The sequence below is a fragment of the Mytilus trossulus genome, chromosome 1, assembly GCF_036588685.1.
Source record: "Mytilus trossulus isolate FHL-02 chromosome 1, PNRI_Mtr1.1.1.hap1, whole genome shotgun sequence".
In the NCBI taxonomy this organism is placed as follows: Eukaryota; Metazoa; Mollusca; class Bivalvia; order Mytilida; family Mytilidae; genus Mytilus; species Mytilus trossulus.
Window position 1 is genome coordinate 36453889 of NC_086373.1, and position 21650 is coordinate 36475538.

The 21650-nt window shown below is 31.6% G+C and overlaps 1 protein-coding gene across 1 annotated transcript; it reads right to left on the bottom strand.

Annotated features, from left to right (window-relative positions):
* Nucleotides 1-500: 500 nt before the first annotated feature.
* Nucleotides 501-20184, bottom strand: LOC134723123 (DNA/RNA-binding protein KIN17-like). The gene is made up of 11 exons (XM_063586767.1): nt 20116-20184; nt 17444-17599; nt 16346-16440; nt 15488-15654; nt 8667-8900; nt 6747-6801; nt 6280-6424; nt 5699-5830; nt 5007-5106; nt 4048-4148; nt 501-832 (listed from the first exon to the last, which is right to left on the bottom strand). Exons 2-11 carry the CDS (start codon nt 17561-17563, stop codon nt 764-766), a joined length of 1218 nt encoding a protein of 405 aa, XP_063442837.1. The 5' UTR covers nt 17564-17599; nt 20116-20184; the 3' UTR covers nt 501-763.
* Between the last annotated feature and the right edge of the window lie 1466 nt (nt 20185-21650).

Below are 21650 nucleotides of genomic sequence, written 5' to 3' on the forward strand. Positions count from 1 at the left end.
GACGTCGTTTAGAAGTTTTTAGGTGATCCTCAACGGAAGCCATATTCCTCACTTTATACACACCCAAGCTCATTAGTGTAAATCACAAATTAATTGTTTTGTAAACATTTAAATACTTTTTCATGAACATTAACAATGTATCACTAATTATTTATAAAAATTCTATAAAAGATAATCTTAGGTAAACACTCATGAAAATAGCATGTCATAAATCAATACATATTGTCAGATTAACTCTTCAATCAATTTAAATCCCGGAGGTCATGTTTTGACATATGTGTATAAGTTCGAGATAAAAAATGAATTTTGAATGCTTTTGTTAACCTTGGGACCGTAAATTTAGTTCGACTCAACCGAAATTTCGACTCATCCAATTTCGACTCATCAGGAGTCGAATTACATACTTTGTATGGAATAAAGTTCGGGACCACGTGAAAACTTCGACTCATCCGAAATTTCGAGTCAACCGAGTTCGAGACAACGAGAGTTAACTGTATATTCAAAATATACAATCAACAAACTGAGTTCACTGTTCTTAATAAATGATGAAGGTATAAGAAAATCTCTTGTTTATTGCAATAAAGATTTAATCTCAGTAACATCTGTTGTTTCAAGGCAACTTTCTCTTTACCCTCACGTTTCTGTCTGTACAGCTTAATCATAGATCAATATTTATTACAGGGATAATGATCCATTTACTCATAAGCTAATGAGTTTTTCTTATCACAGAGATCTTAAGTGGTTTGAATTAGGTGTAATCCTATCATGGCTGATATAGTTTACTTAAATCCTCATATTCTATACCTTCTATTACTCTGCCCCTTGATGGACCCTGAAATATAAGGAAAAGTATTACAATTTACCTTATAATTGTAAAAGATGGAATACATTGTGAATGAATTATAAATTTCAGAAATTATTGATGTTTTTTATTTGCATAATGATTAAACTAGTGCACATTTTGGTTTAGAGCCAGCAGAAGTGCTCCTCTGTGTAGAATTTTCTCACTTTGTCAAGGACAAATTGGTGGCCTTCTACTGTTTTCTGGTCTTTAGTCGAGTTGTTGTCCAGTTTGACCCATTCCCTTTTTCCATTCTCAATTTCATGCACCACAAATGAAAATTTGCATTCCAAATTCCAACTTGGTTATTTGTGTGCAGCATTTCCTGTAACGCAATTATCAACTTTCATTTTTGTCCATTGTTCAAAAATACCACAGTGACTGTTAATAACTAAAAAAATCTCAATTTACAGTGCATGAGACTATTTTCCAATGATATACTAACTCAAAATCATATTTGTTTTAGTCTGTCATTCAAATGATTTGAAAGTCACTGTTGACACAAAAGTATATGAAACTCATGTCTTGTAAACTAGTTATAAGACTGGTAGCTTTGGTGATAATTTCCAATGAATATTTATAATGGAAATATTGACATATCAAAGATCAGGATAAAAGATGCCTCAGACAAATAGATTGTAAATATGCAACAAAAAGCAGAACTTAACAATTTATAACAAAATTCTATTCTTAATTAGTAGAAAATCCAGATTCATATGAGTTATACTGTGTGATAGTGACCTCAAACTACATATACAGTGTCCAAGGGCAAGATCAAAGCTGGAGCTGCATATGGATTTAATGATCCCTGTATATTGTACATTGGCGGATCCAGGGGGAAGGGGGCTTGGAACCACCTTTTTTTTGGCCGATCAATGCACTTGAATGGGGACATATAGTTGGACCCCCTCCCATTTGTTCTGGGTTGGAAACACCCCTTTTTAAAATGGCTGAAACTCCCCTGTTCTGTTAGGTCACGTGTACACTATTTTATGAAGCTATCTTACAGACTTTCTTAATATTGGGAGTTTAAACATAGCTGTTACAAAAATATTTTTTCAGTAGTTGTTATCAATATGAGTCATTTAAGCATATTTGGTATCTGGTGCATGTTTACACATGTTACAGTGGTCAAGTCTTCAATATAAAGAAAGAATTTGCACAGATGTATACAAAAACAGAAGCCAACAATAACAAATACCAAATAACCTTGGTATCACAGTTTTACCAGAACATCGAACAGAATGCTCAATTATTAACAGTGTTTCCAACACATGTTTTTGTCTTTAATCAAGTTAAATTTTAATAATATATGTTTATTTGAGAACAACAGAGGGTTGCAGTTTTAAAGGAACATAACTCTACTACTAACTACTACAGTGTTTTTAAAATATTACACACTAACAAACCATGTATTTAAAGTATTACACACTAATTAATAAACCATGTATTTAAAATATTACACACTAACAAACCATGTATTTAAAATATTACACACTAATGAACCATGTATTTAAAATATTACACACTAACAAACCATGTATTTAAAATATAACCCACCCACGATAATCCATGTTTTTAAAACTGTTTTAATATAAATGGTTTCTACATGTTTGTTTTCATCCAATGATAGTTTACTGAGTCAGGAGCCTGCAATTCAGTGGTTGTTTTTTTTTATGTGTTACATAAAATTGAGAATGAAAATGGGGAATGTATCAAAGAGACAACAACCTGACCATAGAAAAAAACAACAGCAGAAGGTCACCAACAGGTCTTCAATGTAAAGAGAAATTCCCGCACCTGTAGGCGTCCTTCAGCTGGCCCCTAAACAAATATATACTAGTTCAGTGATAATGAACGCTATACTAATTTAGTTTAAACATATTTGTTTATAGTGGATTGGGAAACAAGTTTTGCAACTTATATTAATCCCTTTCCACTTTGCGGGTGTGAGTGCTGCCTTGTAGCGGCATTAGCCTACTCTTTTTCGAAATCTACAAGGGTGTCTTTAACGTGCAAGAGATATGGCTCTCTCTTAACACGGGTCAGCCATTTATCGTCCCTTCCGACAGACTATCATCGTTTCCTCAAGACCATACTCACAAATGGTGTCGAGGGAGAGCCGAAAATTGAATTCCTGAAATTTTCATCCCAACGGGAATCGAACCAGGAACCTTTGTGATAGTAGTCCGATGCTCTAACCACTACACCACGGCTCTCTTGAATGGCTATACTAATTTCCAAATTGTACACCTTTTGTTTTACATTCATTTTTATATACAAATAAGGCCGTTAGTTTTCTCATTTTAATTGTTTTACGTTGTCATTTTGGGCCATTTATAGCTGACTATGCGGTTTGGGCTTTGCTCATTGTTGAAGGTCGTACGGTGACCTAAAGTTGTTAATGACTTTGTCATTTTGGATTCTTGTGGACAGTTGTCTCATTGGCAATCATACCACATCTTCTTTTTTATATAAAATACAATACCTGTCCTAAGGTAGTTTCTTTGAGAATTTAAAAACATAAAATGAGGGTTTTTTTCTAACCCTCAAATTAATACCTTCTGCAATTCTTTTTCTTCTTAGAAGGAAGCATTTTAATAATAATTATACTTTTTCATCAAATGGTTGATTCAATACATACAAAAATTAAATTAAAATAATTTTGCTTTCCTCACATTGTAGTCTGATTTGATAATATGGTCTAGGTTTCTTTTATTTTATTCTATATGTTCAATTTGAAGTTATCATGATAAACTACACAGCAAACACTTTTTTATCTTGAATGTTTCCTCCTTATAACTACAGTATTGTGGTGGTTTTATACCTTTTACATGGTTCTCACTTAGGCGAGTCAACAAGTCCTGGACTCATCAAAATCTGTCTGGACTCACCATTTTCAAAACTGGTGAGTCCACAGATGCATCAAGATTGAAATATTTTGTATAAATTATACACAGTTAAACACAAATATTATCATTTTATAGCAAAAGTTTAAAAGTGATCTGAATTTAATGTCATTGCATTGCTCTGTTAGGAAATGGAGACTAAGATATTACATTATATTGCAACATATTTTTTTTCTTCCTGCTGTTGGACTCATCATGGCTAAAAAGATGAGTCCCTGGACTCGCCTTCAAAAATCCTTGGTGACAACCCTGCCTATAAAGGGTTACACTGATTAATAATTAAAAATCAATACTTACTGTTGCTATGCTGACAGAACAAGAAAATTTCTTCTCATCAATTGTTTCCAGAATAGCGCTTTCTCCTCTATATGCACCATTAACTATGAGAACTTTTTTACCTGCAAGTTATAAGTGAATTATTATCTACCAAGTATACAAAGGGAGATAATCTGCAGTATATTTTAGATTTTTTTTGTAACAAAAGAAAGATTGTTTCAATATATTTAATCAGTTTTCACTGTTACAGAATTTTTAATCAGAGGGATTTCTTTAAACATGCATCTGCTCAAATTTCAATTAATGCAAATTCACCATGGTTGAATTCTTTTGTAATATAAAAAAGAAGATGTGGTATGATTGCCAATGAGACAATTATCCACAAAAGACCAAAATGACACAAACATTAACAACTATAGGTCACCGTACGGCCTTCAACAATGTTTGGATCTATGCTCAAATCATATGTAGTCATCAACAATATGTCAGGACAAAAGACACTTTACAACCTATCCTCTTCAGATAGAGAAATCATAACAAAAGTAACAAATAGGTCTAATAAAAAGATGGAAAAAAATATACATGTCTTTTTTGTCCTATTTTTTTCTTCCATTCGTATATACAGAAACATATTTTTCTTTCATTCATATTATAGGGTTATTGCATGAATATTGGGGAATATTGTCCCCAGTAGAATTTTATATTGCACGAGCTTGCGAGTGCAATATATGTTCTACAAGTGACAATATTCCCCAATATTCATGCAATAACCCTGCTATTTTATAGCAATATAATATTTGAAAGTAAAAATTGGTTTAAACTAAGATTTAGCTGTTGATGACGTCATGAATTTTGAAAATTTATTGCACTAGTGCAATATTGGAATTTATTGCACCCTAACTTTTGGTTACTTTCTGTAGGACATATTAAATTGCTATGCAATAAATAGAAATATTGCACCATTTCAATATTATACAAACCTTGTGCAGGAATGACTGTCTCTAGATGTGATTGGTCAACTTTCATTTTATCTCCACTGTCAATCAACTTAATAACTGCTCTATATAAATCAACTACTTCCTGAAAATTGTTAGAAATTATTTTTTTTATATAAACTCTTGTTATACATCTCCCCATAAAAAGCAAAAACCCCAAAAAAGACATCACAGAAGTTTGTGTTTGAACTTTGCAGCAGAAAATTACTGGGAAATATAATTAGACCACTTATATAATAAGTTTTGATATTTAGTATATAACTCCTCCCACATTACATTGCTATCACTAACCTATTGCAGATATGGGACCGGCATAGCCAACATATGACACAAGTAGACATCAAATGATTGGTATTTTATTTATATTCTCAACATTTTATTTACTTAAACACTATTATGATTGATGTATGTACATAATATTCAAATGTATAAAACACTTCTGAGACATAGAGCATTTGTTCATATTTTTCAATTTTTATAAACTTCTTAATTATATATTATGTCACTCAAATTACTTTGTACAAAGTTGATAGAACGAGATTCAGTGCTTTCAATAAGGATTTTGCATTGGAGAAAATCAAAATCGTCATAAATTGGTTTTAATCTCATGCTGTTTATGTTTACAATGTGAACTTAAATTGAATTGACTACTACTAAATATAAACAAATATGGTTACCTTGACTACAGCTTTCTTCTTGTAATACTTCTCTCCAAGTTTTTTAGTCACTATTTTTACCATTATTCCTTCATGTAACCAGTAATCTTTCTTGACTTTTTTGTTCACATTTTCCTTCTTCATTTTTTCCAACTAAAATATTCAAGTATCAACATTTATATAAATTTGTACTCAGTGCTTTAAATTTGCTTCAGTAACCTTATGATGAAGACCAGTAATAGAAATGCTGTTTCGATGATACATTGTCACATAAAACAAGTGTTAAGCATTTAAATATAAACTTAAATTTGGTGAATGTAAAAAAAAATGAATTTGATAACAATTTATATTTAAAAAGATAATTTGATGATGCAGATGATGATTTATTTTAATATTAGTGTCAATTTGTATATGTTTGAGGCATATATATAATTTATCAATAGTGTATCGGTATCAATACGTGTAATAATCCAGTGTCTTTGTAAGAAAGAAATTTGACTTTTATCTAGACAACATTTTAAATATATTAGCCAGAAGGACAAGTGCAGTTTTGTTGGCTAGCACGGTCAGACAGATTTTAAAAAACTAAGGGAAATGCTTACTTCCATTATTTCCTCTAAAGCTGATTTTCTCTTCTGACCAGCTTTCTCTGTCTTTATTCTTATTACTCCAGAACCAGATGGCTTTTTAAAAGGATTTTCTAGAGAGGATATTGGTGGCTTCTTGAGTGGATTGTCTTTACTGGAACTATAAATAAAACAGTATCAAATCTTTATAGAGGTTTTTCCAGAGACTAAAAATACTTATAGAGTATAAACTTAATTTTTCCCGAAAAATTATCCTTGTCATATAGATAACAATCCTTCTGTACATCTTTTTCTTTTTACTTTACTTTGATACTAAAAGCAAATAAATTAAATGTAGCTGGTAAAATTCAAACAAAATAATTGTTGAAGCATTTTACCGCATTGTATTACACTTAAACAGAATAAACTTGATAGGTTATGGATGGATCTTCAAAAGTCTTAAGAGAGGAAGTTTCTCGACTATAATCTCAAATGTTAAATACCTGGCAACTGTATCTGTTTCTTTCTTTTTGCTTAGTCCTCCCAGACTTAAGGTCACTTTAAATATAAATGACATTAAATATATTGAATTAATTTGTTGTAAAAGCTTGTATAAATAAAATTGAGAATGGAAATGGGGAATGTGTTAAAGGTTGCACTTTGTAAATACAGCTGTTTCTCAAACCAAATCTTTTTTTTTTTTTTTTGGGGGGGGGGGGGGGAGGATTTTGAATAAACATAACATAGAAAATAAATTTAAATTTTGTTTACATACTGGTTCCAAGTCATGCTCTCTGTGTTCCATCTCACAGAGCCATAACTTGGGAATGTTACCAGTAAATATACATGTGCATATTGTTTACATTGAAATCTGTGGTAACCTTTCATTCGAGGTAGGGGTATTAAGAAAATAAGTGTTAGTTAAAACTCTGAGAAGTTCAGGGCATATAAACGTTGAAAATATGCCGCACATCTCTATATTTTGACCTTTGAAAAAAAATTGTAGTGCATATGAATTTTCAATTCTAGGACTAGAATTTTTTCAAAGCTTAATAGTAAAAGTGTTACAGTTTTAGCCGTAAAAGAAGTTACTATGGGAAATTGCATTGTCAATATTTACGGAAACACAACCTATAGAGACAACAACGTGACCATCATGACCACAGAGTAGACATACAAAAATGTAAAAATAAATGGATCATTGTTTCATCAATGCTGTGTGAATAAATGTTAGGCCAAAAAAAAAATACATGTCTTGTTTCCTGTTTCCTGACAGACCCCAGCTCAAACCCCCCGACCCTAGATCTTTTTATTCAATTCCAGAAAAAATCGTTTCCACTCTGGAAAAAATCGTTTCCCATCTGGAAAAAATCTCTTCCAGTCCGATCCAGATCCGTATCTTACTATGCCCAAACAATCAAAATGGCTGCTCCCAGCACAAATGTGCTACAATTAAGGTTTAAAATATTTCAGCCCTGGGAGGAAAGGTCAATAAAAGCTTCTTTAAAGACATTAAATCATTTTGGGGTACAGGACTCTAACCAAACATGACATTTAACCAACTGCAAATCTGACAGGGAGTGCAAAAAAAAAAAAAAAAAATTTAAATCCTGACCTACCGACCCCGATTTATTTGCCTTGGCAGCAGGAAAGAGATATTTATTTTTTTGGCCTTATATGACATGTTTAACATACAAAGGAGAAAGATTTACATAAATGAGACAGAAACAAAATACACCACAAAAAACATAACATAAATGGCCTCTGTAGCTCTATTTGATGATTTACATGTCTTAATTCTGACTGTCATCATTTTTACATTAGATACTTATCTACAGATTTTTATTTTTAATAAATTTATACCTTCACATTGGCTAAATTTCAAAAATATCAACCACTTATAAATTTTCCCTCATAATCATTGAATATCGTGCTTGGTTCTTTCATTTGTTCAAAGGTTCCCTTTTAGCTTTCCACAATTTATATGTTGTGCATCAATGTGAACTAATGTTCAGGGCAAAGTCTCGGTGGCAAAGGGGTCTAAGTAGTTCTACTACTGTTATCACTAGCAAGTCAAAACTGAGAATGTGAGTTCAAACCCTACTCATGCGGGTGCACTCTATTCCAATCTTAATTGACTAGGATTGTCAGTTTTCCTATCGAAGGTCAGTGGTTTTCACTGGGCACTCTGGCTTCCTTCACCAATAAAAACTGGCTGCGATGAAATAGTCCAAAAGTGGCGTTAAATACCAATCAATCAAGACAAGTTTAAAAGGCCATTTCATTATTCTTGAAATAAAAGATGACCTTAACAGTAGAATATTTTGATGGCAAATAAAAGATAATAAATTTAAGAAACTACATGTTTGCCTAAAACCTTTTTACTGTAATAAAACACTAATGATATCCTTTAAATATAACACCTTTTTCTTCTTCATTCTCCCTCTTCAGTTCTGTAAATTCTGTCTGTTTAACTTCCTGGCCCTGTGCAGATGCCCTTTCTATTTGATCCCTTATAAACTTGGCTGCTCTCTCCTCATCATCAAGCTCCATCTTTTCTTTGGCCTTAATCTGTTCTTGTTTCTTTATTGCCTCTGGATCTCTATCAATATACTGTACAAACCAACCTTTCTCTGTTTCATCAACCACACAATGTCCTGTAATCAAAATGCAATACTTTGGATTCATTTATATTCGTGGGTATCAATTTTCGTTTATTGCTGAAAACTTGCATATTCATGGATATTGGATTTCGTGGTTTTGCCAATATCTGTATACAAAGCCTATTGAAAATATGATATTCATGTAACATTTGAATTTGTGGTTTACCTGTAATAACACAGGCACTTGTCTCAGAAAAAAAAATTACCTCTATACCTTAATATAACACAAGGTACTTAACTAAATTTTTTGAAAAATGACACCCAGTCCCGAATTCACGTTATTTTTTTATTTCTCGGTTGTCAAACCTACTTAAACTTTATATGCCGTAAATCGAAATTGATTTATCTACACAATGGTGTATGACACGGCTATCATTGCTGTCGGGATCATTAGTAGCAGGCCTCACAAGTCGGTCAACGGGATGTTTCTTTGCCTTCGTCTAATTTTTTGGCAACACCCAGCCCGCAGTAATTGAATTATTATAAAAAATATTAAAATAAAAACTGTCAGCTTCCCTCTGACTATCAATTATTATCTTTATTGTAAATTCTTTACAGATTATGTGAAACAAACCCAAATAAGTGTTTTTTGAGGTCTGTCAAATGTGTCAGGAGTTTCTAATTTTAGAACTCAGATTTTCCCATTTTATTGATATCATTCAGACTCTCTCTGGATTTTATATAAGATATTGAGATAACTCCAAAGGGTTTTGAAAGCGGGAAATTTTGAAGTATGGAACTGAATGAAAAGATGTATTTAGCTAATAATGCTATTTGTTCATGGTATGTATATTTCTAATAACACTTTAATATCATTTTGATTCGGGAAAACAAAACAAAAAAATATGCCAATTCTTATTTGAATGGTAATTGACATTTTTAAAATCCTAAACTTGCACAACCCCTTGCTGGAAAATCAAATGAGTATGGTTATATTCTATATACATTCTAATCCCACAAAATAAGGGGATATGATATAATGGCAATTGATGCCACTCTCTAGCAGCTGCCTTCAAATCAAGTGGGCATATAACTATGGATGTGGTCCCACTCAGTGGCGGATCCAGGAATTTTTATAAGTGGGGGCTCACTGACCGACCTAAGAGGGGGCCCGCTCCAGTCACGCTTCAGTGATTCCCTATATAAGCAACCAAATTTTTTTCCAAAAAGGGGGGGGGCCGGGCCCCCTGCCCCCCCTAAATCCGCCTCTGCCACTGATACAATGATCTATAATTCCATCCTTGACATTTGGTTTCATGATGTTTTTGCTTTGTGGGGCATATGATATCTGATGCAATTTCCACTGCTACAAATTCCATTATAGCCTCATTATATTAACTGAATTATAACATTTGTGTTATAACCAATCTCTTGTCTTGAATTTGCATGAAATATTTGAACCGGGTTTTAAAACAGTCAACTAGTTATCAGAGCCTGACATGTTCCCTTTAATAAAATTTCATGGAAAACCATTCATTTCAATTTTTCCTGAATATGCATGTAATATGTAACACCTATTCTAAGGTTATATTTAACCAAGACATATTTTAGCCTTGTCTTTTACAAATAACAAACATTTTGTAGGCTATCTGAAAATCTGGATATTGATGAAAATAAACTACTGAGAAGTCCCAACATATCCATAGAGAGCATATACAGCAAAGCGTCCAGTGATATCCCAAATGTAAAGGAAATTTGCAATCAGAACTGCATATTCAAATTGCTTAAAGCTATTTTTCCATGTATAACAAAGTCCAAGTTGAAAGAAAATGGTGTATTTATATCGAGTGTCAAAGGGGTAAAATTTGATTTACAGCCTGGTGAAAATATCAGATTTGCAGATATTAACAAATATGTTCCCCAGCAATGGAATGTTTTAGAATATACAACCACTACACTAACGTTAGGATATCTTTCTATTGAAAAATTCAATGGAAATTCAGTTCTTATGAAGTTGAAAATAGGAAGTGATAGACTAATTGGGCTTTTTGTGGCTGGGAAAGCCATAAATCTTTCTGTCTTTTTCATTGGCAAAAGTATCACATTCACTCTAAAATCGTTAAAGGGTCTATTTAAAAGTTTAAGAACAGTTGGTTTATGTTATGGTGCTACTCTTGAAACAAATGATTCTGATATATTTTCTTCAAGCAAACTGTGTGTTAAAGAAATCTGCTTAACAGACACCAAGTCTAAGACTGTAATAAGACATGTAGAGTGTTTGAGAACTGTCCAAATAAATTCTCAATCCCATACTTGTATCAAATGTTCTGGGCACAAGCGTCATAAAAAATATGATCAGTCAAAGATAAAAAAACTCTGACAAGGAAAATGTTAATCCAGCAACCCAGCAAAAAACAGATGTAACTGATCAATTGAGGATGATTGCACCAAATTTATGTCTAAATACATTTTTAAAAACATCAGACTTAAAACAGAATTTTCCAGGGTCTCTGTTAAGTAAATCTGGAACTGGGGGAGCTGAAAAAAATCTCCTGACCCAATTATGTGTATATCTCCAAAATAAAGATCACTATCTCTGATATTTCTACATATAAATTCAATCTGATTAAACATTTTTGCAGAAAGCATTGATATTTCATCAAGAATTAAAACATCTGTTTGCTTGATGTTCAATTTGTATTTTTGAAAATGTTCATCAATAGTCAACTTTTGTAATAGCTTGTCGTTAGAATAATGACCATCTGCTATACCGGACCAGGAATGGACTGTAATCCCACCTAAATTCAAGGAAGCCACTCCTGTTGTTCCGGTGACTGCGACCGTTTCCCCCCCTTTTTTTTAGTTCTTGTTCTATAGTGCAGACCAAATGGCTCTTCCCCGTTCCACTTTGCCCCAAAACCAAAAGGTTATGACCATTTTTTTACCTCATTTAATGCTATTAGCTGTTTTACATTCATTTTGTTATGAAACACGCGTGTACACGACTCTGTACACAACGACACTAATGTAGAGATATAAATTGACCAAAATTTCCCACTTTTATTTTTAGCCAGACGATTGACCAATGAGAAACAAGTATAAAATTACATGCGAACTGGGTGTTGCCAAAAAATTAGACGAAGGCAAAGAAACATCCCGTTGACCGACTTGTGAGGCCTGCTACTAATGATCCCAACAACAATGATAGCCGTGTCATACACCATTGTGTAGATAAATCAATTTCGATTTACGGCATATAAAGTTTAGGTAGGTTTGACAACCGAGAAATAAAAAAATAACGTGAATTCGGGACTGGGTGTCATTTTTCAAAAAATTTAGTTAAGTACCTTGTGTTATATTAAGGTATAGAGGTAATTTTTTTTTCTGAGACAAGTGCCTGTGTGTAATAACATAAACCACGAAAATTGGTATCCAACGAATAATAATGAATCCACAGTACATGTACTATAAAACTGTCATTTAAAGTGTTAAAAACAATGACATTTTTATTCAAAAAAACAATTGTTTGTGGAATCATTATTTCATTACTTGGTTCTAATACTCACAATGCAAGTAAAGGAATACTTAGATAGTATCAATAATAACAAATTTAAGTAATTTCTTTTAGGTTCTTTTGTTATAATTGAAAGATCTCTGTTATAAATTAACGAAAAAGATATGTGGTATACATTTGTATTTCAATATGAGAAAAGAAAATTTGACAATATCTGATAACATTTGTGTGAGCTGTTTATTACCAATTATACAGGTAACCAATGTATCAAGTTATATTTTCATTCAAAGTAAATATCAAATTGTGTGCATATTTATTATTCTTTGTAGCTAATATATTTGTATATAATGTTGTTTGTACATAGACAATAATAGTGCATTGACTTGACATATCAATGATATAAGGATGAGGCTTAGAAATGGGGAAATGCGAGGCTGTGCAGAGCATTTTCCCCGTTTCGGGTCCTATCCTTATATCGTTGATATGTCAAGTCAATGCACTATAATTGTCTTTATACTGCAATCTAAAAAAGCATTTGCAATTGTTGTTTAGTGTGTTAATGCTATTTATTTGATTTAAATATTTGGAAAAATCCCCCTTTAAAGAGGCCTCATATCACACAGGCAGAGAAATATACAACACGATGAAATGTACATCATTCGTGACCTGTTGAAAACCGCAATCAATGGTGATCGAATTACTTTGTTTACAGACTAAAATATCAACAATAAGCATAAAACATAATGATTTATAGGTTGTAAACAAAAAATATTAATAAGTGAAATATGTTTTCCCAAAAATTGTAAAAGAAACAAGTTTGAGTTGTTAAATGCATTTTTGTTAACATTGGAAACAAGAACAGGTTGAAGAGGTCGTATGAATACAGTACCATTCAAGAGGACCCACTCTCCCACACCCTACACCGAGGAAAATGTCGGAGTCACTCCGAAAAACTCCGATAATCCTCCCAAAATGTTGGGAGGAATTTGGGAGTAATCTCTCCCAAAATCAGGTAAATGTTTATTGTGATAGCGAGCTCACTCTCTACACTGAGGAATTAATTGCACTTATCCTTCTTTGATCTCTACCGGCACACCACTGATAGGGTAATTGGATTACCTGACAGGTAAAGGTTGAAGTAATAAAGAATTATATTTCCGGTCTACTGTATCATTTTAAGTGTCAAACAGGTGTATAATTTTAAATGTCTTTTATACTAATTAAATTTAATTTGTGGTAATAATAAGTTAAAATATTTTCGTATTTTTTGTTAGCCAATCTAAAAATATCTTTACCTTTTTGTACTTGCTTATAAAAAAAAAGGATTATAAAATATAGTGGAATATGTTTAAAACCAAATATTCTACTTCAAAGTTAAAGTCTTTATTTAAAAATTGTGTCTAAAAGTTTTCTATATATGCAAGTAAAAAGGTAAATTTATTTACTATTCATTAGGCATAATAATAGCCCCGTAATAATTGTGTAAGTCTACGGCAATTTCTTTTTACAATTATCTAATTGCTGGAATGAATAAATGATTTAAAAGCAAAAGGTTGTTGTCAATTCTTTCAATTGCATTTAAGTTTTATAAAAAAAATGAAAACTACTTAATTTTGACCTTGATGTCTTCACAAGTAAATTGATATTTTATTTACGAAATGAAGATACTTAAATTGTGTAAAAATAACCGGAAACTTTCGCTAAATTAATGAGAGCAGTTTAAAGAAAATCATAAAAATAACGTGTCTGAAAGTTTTGTATGTTCAACTAAAAAGGGAAATAGTATTTACCATTCGTTATGCTTAATAATTACGGCATTTTCGTTTTACGATTTGTTGGCAGTTCTGTATGATAATAAGTCATTTTGGTTACATCAGGAATACTTCTACAGCTGCAATAATTCGTTGTTGTTAAATATTTATTTTCTCACAATGAATGTAAATTTGTGTAGTTTAAACAGTGATCATATTAAAGATTTTAAAAACAATTATTTGCCGTGCGAAGACAATTCCACGATACACATCTCAGTTGTCAACAGTTTGGTTGAACTTGAACTTGACTTACTTAACAATGTTAAATGCTATAAATAGTTAACAAACATATGGAGACCGGTAGAATTATAGTACTTTAATGTGAAAATATTTTTACACTTTCCAAATTAAAATGACGAAATTGATTTAAATACTTTCGTAAATTTGAAAACCGTTCCGTAAAATACGAAATTGACGAGCGCTATCAATATCACTTGAAATTATTTCCTTTGTTCAACAGAGTAGTCATTTTACAGTTTCTGTTCGTAATTTAAATTATTCAAGTCTGTATAAATGTACCGAGGTGGTGAAACATAATATTTCACATTGCTCAGTAAACTAAGTTTACTTGATGATCCGAGCGTAAAAACAACATGATTTTATTAGCCAGTTGATTTTAAAATAATGAACAGTTAATGCGCCGATATTGCTTATTGAATAAGTTACAAAAGATACTAATTGTGGCAAAATCGTCCTTGTTGAAAGAACACAATGTATGACCTGACTGGACTGTAATAGAAACACAAAATAACAAGTATTTTCTTCATACTTTTTCGTATGAACGTTTTATTTTAAAGATAATGGCACAAGACAAAAACATATAAGATAATAATTATCTTATTCTAAATGATATTGTCACATCTTTATCTGTCAAAGAAAGGAAAACATTTGCTCAATTTATAATACCGTGATTTTAAAGCACACCTGTGCAACCAAGATCGATCAAATGTTCAAAGGTAAATTATCTGGGTAATCCAATTATGTTGCCACGCGTCGTTAATTTTAAGTACATCCGATGGGCAATAAACCAATTAACAACCACGCGGTGTTGGGAGAGAATCTTTGGAGGATTTTAGGAGTGAAATCCGCGGTTCGCGGTGTGATTCCGAGAAACACGGAAATCGGACAAAAAAGATATCGAATCGATATTTTGGGATGGTACTGTAATTATAAATATAATTTCGACAATTTCTATTTAAATATTCATGAGGAAAAGTGATATCAGGTCAGTGACTGTATATGACATAGAAATATACGGTCAACATATTTTGAGTGCAGTATAAATATACTTATGTGCATGTTATATGTAAACTTACCTTCTCTTCCAAGCCATTTGACAAATTCTGTTAAAGTTTCCCACTGTGTACTGTTCATATGTGTATGTTCTTTAAATGCTATATACTCTTGATACACAATATTACAATTTACTCTCTTTTTACCAAATCGCCTCTTCAATAACTCCACATAGTCAGTAAAAAAGTCTCTATAATAAAAATTAAAAAAAGTAGCTTAAAAGTTCATATTTTGTTTTGTTTACATGGAATGAAATATTCAGCATTCAAACATTAACATTTGAACTCTCATAGATAAGTGTCTCATTAGCAATCATACCACATCTCCTTATTTTTAAATCGAGCTCAGTGGTGCCAATATTTCGATCCATGAGGTAATATCATAACCTTGCCTTTGAACTATGTAAATAAATTAGCTAAATTTCAAAGTAAAAACACAAAATTGCAGATATTAAACACCTGGGATACAATCATGCTGAATAGAGAACATAGCAAAGTGCAGAACTTGATGTCTCACTCATTTGCTAACAGCGTAATAACAATGTCAGATGGACATGTACCGTTTGTGCTACTTACAAACATTTTACTTTTATATCCAATATAGTTAAAACTATAAAACCAGGCCTAAACCTCAGATCATAAGACATTGTATAACTGATATGGATAATCTGGCCCTCCTACAATGTACCTTATGAAATATAAAGATTTAAAAGAGCTAAAGCCACTACTACATGTACATTAACATTAAACTAAAAGTTAAACCCATGCATGTGTGATTTCATATATGTGCCTCTGAATAAACATGATAAAGTTGTAATTTTGTTTATAGTATGATAATGATTTCAATATTTTTATCAAACAATTACTAATGTTATAACTTACTCTGAAAATGAATCTATATATTTATCTGGACTCTCAGCAAATAACAGTAACTGGCGCTGGTGTGATTCTGACATTGTGTGACATTTAAACCCATTCTGTAATATTAAAAATCAATATAAATCCATCAGTAAGACATATATTATAGTTTTGAGCTCTAATTCATATAATAGGCAAGAGTTTCAAATTCATATGAAACAAGTTTTTTTGAAATGTAAAATGTTATTGAAATAATTAATATTTACATGAGTATATAGTAAATTTATAATTAGTCCTCTATCTTTTTTATATGTACTATGAATCCATACTAGATCAATTATCCCTTTTTCTATGGATATTAACTTCACCAGTGCGCTTGAGCAGTACAAATGTAAGTTAGTGCGCTAAAGCTTTTAAAAGTACCATTGAGAATTGTTCTGTTATCAAATATTCATTAACTAATCTGACTATCAGACAAAGGCCAACAATATTAGGTCACCTGATTGGTTTTCTTTAGAGTTAGAATGATATACATGTACTTTAAGGTTATGTCCTAATCTACAAATTATTCCAGAAAATGCATTTTTTAAATAAATTGTAAAAACTGACAGGCTTATCAAGCAAAAGACAATTTCTAGATGTTTATAGTTGTTTTTTCAAAGGAATTCTTGTCTTTTTACCAATAAAAAAATCAAGCTTGTTAGAAAAATATCAAGAAAAAGTTATGAACACTTATTGAAGTGATCTTCTCAAATTACTTGTTTTAAACAGTGATTTTAAAAGTCTGTGTCTATTTAATAATTTATTTAATTTTTCACACTGTGCTGTGAAATATTAAAAAAAATCTATAAATAGACATAAATAGAAATTCACAGCCAAAATCACTTGAAGAATTGATTCTGAAATCACTTGTTTAAGTAGTACCCCTCCAATTATTGACTTACAAAATGTATGTTATTCAAACTTATCCTTATAATTAACAGTTGTTAAAGTTTTGTGTTTTAAGAATCAGTTATTAATATTTACATCATATACATTGCAGTGCACGTTAGGTTGTTAACAATTTTATAATGTAAAGGATTTTCTTTTTCAAGAAACTTTACAAGGCAGTTTTAATTTTACCTCATCTCTACACTGTTTCTGACACATCTGGCAATACCATCTCAATTTCTGTAAACCTTTAGATTTTATTCTGTTGGCAATTGCCTTTGGTGTCAAGAATCCTCCTTTTTCTTTTCCCATATTTAATGTCTATTTTAACAGACGAAACAAATAATCCTGAAATAAATACATGATTGAACAGTAAAAAAAACATGGAACAAAACTGCATGCAAAGTCCTGTTAAGGATCATCATAACAAATGGACAAATATGGCCGTATTTTCACCTCAAAAACTACTCTGTGTACAGACTTACCTGTGCTGTTTGGAAAGTTTTAATGTCTAGCATACACTAGATATATAAAAGTTAAATGCATTTTGTGTTTAAGAAAGATAAAATCTTTCTTGGTTTTTGATGGGCATTTTTTTCCTTTCTTAAAAGAAGGTGTAAAAATAAACAAACACCTGAATTACTTTGATACTGTCCACTCACTGACTCAGATAAACTCTTAAACTCACCTATAGTTCTGAAGATACCTGGTGTCCATGTCAATTAAAAACAATGAAAACAATACAAACCGTTTTTTTACCTGAAGGAGCATCTCATAGTTGTACCACAACTTAGTCAATTTTCACACCTTTTGCACGAAGGAAAAAAAATGCCTATCAAAATCCAAAAGAGATTTTATCTTTCTGAAACATAAAATGCATTTAACTTTATTATATCTAGTGGATGCTATGCTGGTATCGGGATCGTTCGCCCTAATTACCTGTTCGACCTAGGTTTGTTCGCACTGAGTTTGTTTGCCCTGATAGTCCGTTCGCCCTGGGTTCATTCGCCCTATATTCATTTATGCTATGTACATGTATATGTTACATCAATGAACGAAATATAATTATATATATTAAAATTTATGTATATCTATTAAAAGTTAAATACAGAATATTTGCCAAATTTATATTAATTAAATAAAATTCTTGGCTGCATTGTTACACTTTATTTTATAATAATTACTTTTAATTACTGTTGATTGAATTTTGATTGCTGAATTAATTTGAAGGTGTCATTTGAAACCTTTGATATCACTGATTGTTATATAAATGTTCTTTGATGGATTAATAATGAGAAAAACATTTTTTCTCAAATAAAATAGTCAGCTTGGATGGGTAAAATTCAGTTTGAAATATAAAAAATAAAAAAAGGATGGGTAAAAACACTGATGACAAGTGAATAATGTACAGCAGTGTGACTGTGTTTTTGGTATTCGTTTCACTAATAGTAATTCTATTTAGTGCTCTTAAATATTCGTTTAGTAAATAAATGTGTGCGAAGTACAGTTTGGAATTGATCATGTTATAACTGTTACTGAATAGTTTTAAATTGTTAAAATGTATCGATGTAGTGCTGAAATTCTGAGAAACTTATTTCCTAATAGCAGTACCACAGAATACATCGATTCATAAATAAATATTCGGTGAATGTAAACTTCAACATATTCAATTACATACAAACAATTTAGTCTTCAGTTGATTTACATTACATTTAAAAATACAATGTATATATATAAATGCTGAAATTCACAGAAACTCCTAAATACCTTGAAGTCACAATATCTTGTGATGAAACTGATAACCTAGTTATAGCAGCTAGCTTTAGACAAATTAACATGAAACATCGTAAATATTCAGTGAAATTGTAGACTGACTTCAACACATTCAATTATATACACACAACGCAACACTATACTAAAATATAAAATCAGGGTGAACGGACTTGGGGCAAACAGGTATTAGGGTGAACAGAAACTAAGGCGAACCAGAATCAGGGCGGACAGACCGAGATTCGGATGCTAGGCACTAAAACTTTTCCAACTTTGCAGGTAAGTCTGTACTCAAGTAATTTTTGGCATATAAATGCAGCCATATTTCATTGTATTTGTCTGTTTGTTAGGATGAACCTTAAGTATACCCCTCTCAATATCTAATAACAGAAACTTTGTATGTAATATGGGGACGAAGTCCTCTATTACAGTAGAAAATTCAATAGAATTTTTTTTTTTTTTAAATTTGGAAAATTTCCCGAATTTTTGATTGTACTAATGAACTCAAAATCGTTCAATTTTTAATTGTCAGGTTTTTGAATTTACAGATTGGCGCAGAAATCGACTTCCGTTTCCGGTCTTGTTTACATGAGACTTTGAATAAAATGTATATTTATCAGTCTAAGAAAGGAACTAATACTAATTCATTTAAAAAAAAAATGTTTGTTATTAAAAAAACGTTACCTGATGGCAGCGTTTCTTTGTTTACATTGAATATTACGTCATAACTTAAATAACGTCACAACTAAAATCCCTAACAACCGAACCAAAATCGGAAAAGTTACGGTATTTCCGTTTCTCTTTTTTTTAAAACATTGTTGATTTAAAAAAAAAATCATAGACTTCGTCCCCATTCACAGGTAATTAATTCCTGCCCCATATTATATTCGAAACATTCATGTTCATAGTATTTTATTGATGAGAAGTAGAAATCGGAGGAAATCAGAATCTCATTGACATTGTCAAAAAAATATTCGTATTTCCTTTTTTAACTCTTCAGTAATTGTTATATGGTAATTTTTCTCCTTTGTAGTGGTTTCACCGCACCCTGAGAAAAAAGATATGCTCCAAATGGTTAGCTTTAAAAATCTTACCCTGTTTTAAACCTAGAAATGCTATTAAATATTAATTTTAAGCGATGATAAAATTCTTCAAAAGTCTAATTTTAACCGGAAACAACAAATTACAAATAAAAAACAAAGTCAAGCAATGGTCAAGGACACGACTAAATCCGGACCAAAAATTGTATTGCTTTTTAAAAAACGGCCAATGCATGTCTGGCACATAATAAATTATTTCATGCATATTTAAGAAGAAAGACAAATAAACAATAATTAATAAATAGGATATGGTTTTGGTGATAGAGAAGATGGACATGATAGGGTTATATGTATTCCCTACATTAATTTTACATCTGGGTAGTTATATTACTAAAATGCACTGACAATTTTATGTCAGACACATGTATGACATGTATTCTCAGAGCATGTTTTACATGTATTGCATGCATTACAGCTTAATGACGGTGTTAACGATGAGTATGCAAATAGAAAATTGATTGTATTTATAAAGATGAAGGATTAACCAAACCCAATCCGTTTTCATGCGGATAATTTCTATGTATACAGGGGCCGGGGATAAACTTGAATATGATCAATATCATCAAAACATCAATATATAATAATAAAAAGAATATGATCTTACTCTCAAACAGTGCTCTCGAATAAGAATTAAAATTCATGCTAGTTCTGCATATCATTAAACAAACCGTGCAAACAAAAGAAAGAGAAAAAACAATGAAATGTTTAAGTGTTACTATGATGTGTCAGTTGACAATAATGTCACACCGGCGTGAGTCACTGCATAAACAGGCTAGCATTTGCGTATCCCCGGGACGTTTTTTTTTTAATTATCGTCATGCCCAAGCATTTGAGTTTATCCCCATTTCATATTATTCATGCTCAAACCTATTGTATGTGAATTGTTTTCTGGAATGTTGCCAATCTATAAGTTCAGCGGTATTTTTGTTTTTTTGATTTTTAGCAATGGACGGGGTTTGGTTGTACTTCGTTTGAATTTCATTGTCCATGTCATGATACATTGGTATCTCCTCAGTTTGTTCTAGTTTTAAAAAGAAATGCTGCACGTAGATCCTTTACGTCCTTCAATAAATCAAAGTAATGGGTTTTTTTTCTTCTTTTTTTTCTCAATTTGCGAGCCTTTACCACTGGGTCGATGCCACTGCTGGTGGAGTTTTAATTCCCCGAGGGTATCACCAGCCCAGTGGTCAGTACTTCTGTGCTTACATGAATTATCATTGATATATGGTCATATTTATAGATTAACTGTTTCAAAACTTTTGAATTTTTGAAATACTAAGGCCTTTCTCCTGCAGGAAAAGATTACCATAGCTGTATTTTGCAAAACTTTTAGGAATTTTGGTCCTTGCTCTTCAACTTCGTACTTTATTTGGCATTTTTATTTTTTTTGGAATCGAGCGTAACTGATGAGTCTTTTGTAGACGAAACGCGCGTCTGACGTAAATACTAAGTTTAATAATGGTATCTATAACGAGTTTATTTACAACTACAAGGTCGATGCCACTGCTGGTAGAGTTTTAATTCCCCGA

Coding starts and splice junctions, on each gene's coding strand:
- LOC134723123 (XM_063586767.1), bottom strand. CDS start 17,563: ATGGGAAAAGAAAAAGGAGGATTCTTGACACCAAAGGCAATTGCCAAC. Junction 15,655..16,345: donor TATATAGATTCATTTTCAGA/GTAAGTTATAAC, acceptor TTTTTATTATAG/AGACTTTTTTACTGACTATG. Junction 833..4,047: donor GTTCTGTCAGCATAGCAACA/GTAAGTATTGAT, acceptor CTTATATTTCAG/GGTCCATCAAGGGGCAGAGT.